The 5734-nt window shown below is 38.3% G+C and overlaps 1 protein-coding gene across 4 annotated transcripts in view; it reads right to left on the bottom strand.

The window, feature by feature from the left end:
• The window catches only part of LOC106882582 (keratinocyte-associated protein 2), a 37629-nt gene that overhangs the window by 11792 nt on the left and 20103 nt on the right, over positions 1–5734 (bottom strand). For all 4 annotated transcript variants that reach the window (XM_052978279.1, XM_014933310.2, XM_014933309.2 and 1 more), the window contains exons 2-3: positions 3482–3636; positions 461–524 (exon numbers count right to left, since the gene is read on the bottom strand). In XM_052978279.1, the coding sequence (XP_052834239.1) occupies positions 461–524; positions 3482–3636 (219 nt within the window). The remainder of the gene's footprint in view (positions 1–460; positions 525–3481; positions 3637–5734) is intronic.

The following is a 5734-nucleotide window of genomic DNA, read 5'->3' as shown; positions in this document are numbered from 1 at the left end:
GAAAGTATTAATTGTTTCACTATTAAAACTGAAAGTATCTCACAATACAATAGAGATGTTATTGTTTCACTTTTGACACGTAATACTGAAATAATGTAAGAGATAAGAGATTGCTCCGGGCTCGCATTAGGCAAGAAGTTGAAAATTTGTTTTGGCCCATGACACTACATGGACCCTAAGTAAGGCATCTGTAAAATTTAAATGGAATTTGTCATGTAGTTCTCAAGTTTTAGTGATGCCCACATACAATCAGACACACGTTCTCAGCAGAAGACACTCACTGAAGATACCAGGCAGTGGTATTGAACCCAAAACCATATCATTGGGAAGTAAACTTCTTATCCACAAAACCATGCCAAACCATTATTATAATCTAAAATGAAATTAGTTTACACCACATTTACACCGACTGCAACATGGATGCATCATGGTAAGAATATATCAAATATTTGCGACTTACCTTCTGGTAACAACTGTGACTGAAAGTTTTTTCCAAAGACTAACACTTCAAAATTATTGCATGCCTGATGGAACTGTTAAAGAAATATTTGTGGAATAGCATTTTGCAACATAAACAATGAAATAAAATATTGAATTATTCCAAGGTTTCTACCAAATTTGGCAATGCTGTAGTTTGCTTGAAGCACTGTGGTATATGTAAAGTGAGTTTGTTTGGAAAAGCTTCTTACAATTCAAAAGAATGTCATTGATTTATCATTTAGTGTCCACTTTTCCTTGCTTGCATGGGTAAGACAGAATTTACTGAGACAAATTTTCTAAGGCTGAATGCCTTTTCTGTCACCAGCCCTCACTTGTTCCCAAGCAAGGAAATATTTCCCAATGAATGAACATGTTTTCACAGAAGATTGGCGATGAGTGACACTGCTTGTATGACAGCAACACTCATTTACAAGTTTGACAGGAGCTGGTTAGGCAGAAGACTGCACCATACTTCTGTGTTTGTTTTCGCATGGTTTTTATGGCTGTGTCTGTTTTCGCATGGTTTTTATGACGTGTGACCGAGACCTTTGGAAATATGCTGTGCGTGAGAAGACCCGGCAAGCCAAGTGAGACCAAAATCCAAGGCCTCTGCCAGGGATGTAGCCAGCCCACTTATGCGTACCATTCCTTCATTGGACACTAAACTCCGCTTGCAAAGACCTGTTGAGGCAAGTGAAATCAAAATCGAACAAAATTTGACGACTGGCACCCATGCCAACGTCTCTTTCACTGTTGGGGCAAGCGAAAGCGAAATCGTGATGGCACCTGTACCAGTGGAGGATTAAGAGCACTGTCCGAGCATGATCGTTGCCAGTGCCGCAGGACTGGCTCCTGTGCAGGTGGGACATAAAATACACCATTTTGAGCGTGGCCGTTGCCAGTACAGCCTGACTGGCATGTAAAAGCACCCACTACACTTTCGGAGTGGTTGGCATTAGGAAGGGCATCCAGCTGTAGAAACTCTGCCAGATCAGATTGGAGCCTGGTGCAGCCATCTGGCTCGCCAGTCCTCAGTCAAACCATCCAAACTATGCCAGCATGGGAAGCGGAGGTTAAACGACGACGACGATGATGATGATGATTTATATATATATATATATATATATATATATATATATATATATATATATATATATATATATATATATACACACACACATATATATTAGATAAACTTGTAAGATAAGGACGAAACAAAGTGAGATGAGATACAAATTAAATGTGATGAAATACAATGTGAGATAAACTACAAAAACAAAATAGAGCAACAGTTGGAGTTTTACCTTACATTTCAATATTTCATGATTATAACTTCTTCAAGACACGTGGAGAAATGAGGGATAGAATAAGTAGTCACTCAGAAATGTTGGGGAGGATGTGCAGCATCGTGTTGTAATAATAACCAGTCGGCTTTGTGTAACTCTTTTCTACTGTTTAGATTTAGTCTTAGCGGGTTAATAAGGAGGGCCTTCCTGATCTGCAGGGAGGGACTTAACATCATGGGGTGCACACCATCTGATTGCTCCAACAGTAACTTCAAAATGTGCTCATGGCCTTATTTGGTATACAAGGTAGTCTGCTGTAAATGGGGTGAAACCTACATTGGGAGCACTGCCAGAAAACTGCACATTTGCATCAAGGAACACATACCTAAAACCACTTGAATCTGCAAGTATCCACAGAAGTGCCAGACCCAGGATTTCACAGTGGCCATCAGGGTCACTCAACATAATACAAACAATCTTAGAATCAAGGTGGCCCTTCTTATTAACAAGCTGAAACAACAGAAAAGAGATACACAAAGATAACTGGCTATTATAACAACATATGTCTGCACACGTTACCATCTGTCTCAATATATCTGAGCAATGACTTATTCTATCCCTTATTTCTCCACGTGTCCTGAGGAAGGGATCATAACCCCAAAATTTTGAAATATAAGGTAAAACTCCATCTGTTCTGTTTTCATGTTTGTAGTTTACTTTGTATTTTATCTCTTGTTGTTTCGGCCTTATCTTACAAGTTCATCTAATGTAGTATATCACACAATGCTTCACTCTAGCTATTCTATATATATATATATGTTTGTGTGTATATATATAGGCGCAGGAGTGACTGTGTGGTAAGTAGCTTGCTTACCAACCACATGGTTCCGGGTTCAAGTCCCACTGCGTGGCACCTTGGGCAAGTGTCTTCTATGATAACCTCGGACTGACCAAAGCCTTGCGAGTGAATTTGGTAGACGGAAACTGAAAGAAGCCCATCGTATATATGTATATATATGTGTATATGTTTGTCCCCCTAGCATTGCTTGACACCCGATGCTGGTGTATTTATGTCCCCGTCACTTAGCGGTTCAGCAAAAGAGACCGATAGAAAAAGTACTGGGCTTACAAAGAATAAGTCCTGGGGTCGATTTGCTCGACTAAAGGCGGTGCTCCAGCATAGCCACAGTCAAATGACTGAAACAAATAAAAGAGTATATACATACACACACATCCAACATATACAAAAGACTTCTTTCGGTTTCTGCTAACCAAATCTACTCACAAGGCTTTGGTCTGCCTAAGATATTTGCCTATGGTGCCATGTGGTGGAACTGAACCTAAAGCCACATGAAGCTACACAGTAGTAGGAGAAGGAGTTCATCACTGAATGTGGAACACTTGAGGAAGTTGGGAAGATATAAGGAAATATGACCTGTTGATGAAGAACATGAATTCAAATGAGAGATGGAGCAGAAGTGTGCCAAGAGCATGACGAGTATGGAAGACATCGATGTATATAGGAGAGAGATGGGTGCATGGATATGAGTATGTGACACAAATGGACACAGAGTGTTGGGTAAAATATAGTATTATGTGCCATCAGTGAAAAGTAATCGTAGAAATGTATTGGTAATGACAGCTACAGAGAGATATACAAAGCACTTTCTAGGCTGAAAGTTATTTTTCCTTTGAAGCATTTGTGAAAAGGATACGGTCAACAGAAGGATGAAAATCCAGGAACCAAGAAAACCTCCCAAAATGGTGAAATATTCGGTTGATCCAAGCTGATTGCGGAACATCTGCATTCCAGCAAACAATAATACTGTAAGTGTTGAGGATAAAAAGCAGGAAGATCCAACAGAAACAGCTGGAAAAAATAAACAAATCTTAATTATATACAAAAATTCTACCAACAAAATAGTATTTTTAAGAATTTCTTTGAACATCCATTATATGCAAAAGAAGCAGTATTAGATTAAAATAGGTACATGTGTATCGTATTTAATGCAAATATTGGGTCATCCCATAAATAATGCCGGTTTTTAAAACTTCTTTTATTTTTCAAAATTAAGATAAACAAAGTTCTTTTTTAATCTAAAATATACTCTCTTTCATTTTCTACAATGCTCTTCCATCTATCTGGTAGACTTGCAAGGCCCCTCTTCCAAAATTCACTTGTCCGTGATGAAAAATACTCCTCCAGTACTGTTCTGACCTTGTCTACAGAATTCATATTTTTTCTGTCCAAATGATTTTGAAGACTACAGAATAAATGAAAATCAGATGGGGCAATATCCGGCAAATATGGTGGTTGGGGCATGGTTTCCCATTCAAACTGCTCCAGCCTTTGGAATGTGCATTATCCTGATAGAAGAAGACCTGTCATCTTAAAACCACTCAAGCTGCTCACAGCAGATCTCCTTTGTCATTGTCTGTTATCATATCCCACCAAACAGATAACACATTACGTGGATAAAACCTTTAGCCTGGGGTGCCGGTGTTTCTCCTTTCCCTATCCAGTCTTTGGCACTTGACATTTTTAGAGAACCCATTTCTTGTCACCAGTCACTATTTAGTCCAAAAAAAGGTGTTCATTTGTGAGACATGATAGCAAAGAAGAGCACACATTCACTCTCTGCATGTGATTAGACTCGGAAAGTTTGTGAGAAACCCACTGACCCAATTTGCTAACTTTTCCGATGGCATACAGGTGGCAATGAATGGTTGAATGACCAAATCCAATCTTCTCTGCTAGTTCCTCAACAATTATGATGGGATTTTGTTCTACCAGGGTTTGCAGGATGTCGTCATTGAGCTCTACAGATTTTCCAGGATGAGGTTCATCTTCTAGGCTGTAGTTTCAGGCTCGGAATTTCTGGAACCACTGTTGACACTGGCTCACGCCTATTGTCCAATCCCCAGATACTACATTAATATTCCTTGCACTTTTTATTGCATTGTTGCCTTTATTGAACTCATAAAGCAAAATATGCCAAATATGTTCTTTTGCCACTTCCATTATAGCTTTGAAAAAATAACTGTTAAAATCGAATTTGCACTAAGAATAAGTACAAGATAGAATGTATCTGCTTTCATAGCAAGTTGATGCAGGTAGTTTATCCCATCTCTCACTGACTTTTAGTTCATGTAATTGAAAAAATTGCATTATTTATGGGACGATCCAATACATTGCAAATAGTCAAGCAGTATTAGAATAAAATTGCAATATGTGTATCATACTCAATGCAGACACATCATGAAGAAGCAGTAGTATTAGATTAAAATAGTCATCTGCATAGCATATTTAATGAAGATACATAATATGCAGCAATATTGGATTAAAGTTATATACTGCAGTGAATTTTCCTATTTCTGATATATGACTATTTCCATCAAGATCTTTGTTATTTCATATTCTATATTTTTATCCATGCTTGCATGGATCAGATGAGATTTGCTCAAGCAGATTTTGTACAATCAGCTGCTTTTACTGTCACTAATTTTCACCTGTAATATTTCCGCAAATATAGACATATTTCAATGGAAGATTGCAAGTAAATGTCACTGTTGTGACATACTGATGTTTATCTTCATTTCTGACTGTATACACATCTACACAAATACCAGCACACATAGACAAACAGACAACTATACATATATTTGTATACATACATATACACACACTAACATGTTTATATACATACTTGAATAAGACAGGGAAAGCCCCCGACCCATCAGGAATCACTGCAGAGATGCTCAAAATATCTGGCAGTGTTGGCTACAGCCTAGTCACCCGTATTACAAAACAGGTGATACACGAAGGAGTCATACCCAATGACTGGTGTAGCAGCACCATAGTCAACTGCTACAAAGGTAAAGGTGATGCTTTAGATACAAATAATTACAGAGGCATCAAGCTGTTAGATCAGGTTATGAAAGTTACGGAGAGGGTCATAGCCCAACTA

Source organism: Octopus bimaculoides, chromosome 2, assembly GCF_001194135.2.
Source record: "Octopus bimaculoides isolate UCB-OBI-ISO-001 chromosome 2, ASM119413v2, whole genome shotgun sequence".
Lineage (NCBI taxonomy): Eukaryota > Metazoa > Mollusca > Cephalopoda > Octopoda > Octopodidae > Octopus > Octopus bimaculoides.
The sequence above is the reverse complement of the archived record's forward strand: the minus strand, read 5'-3'. Positions and strand labels throughout refer to the sequence as shown.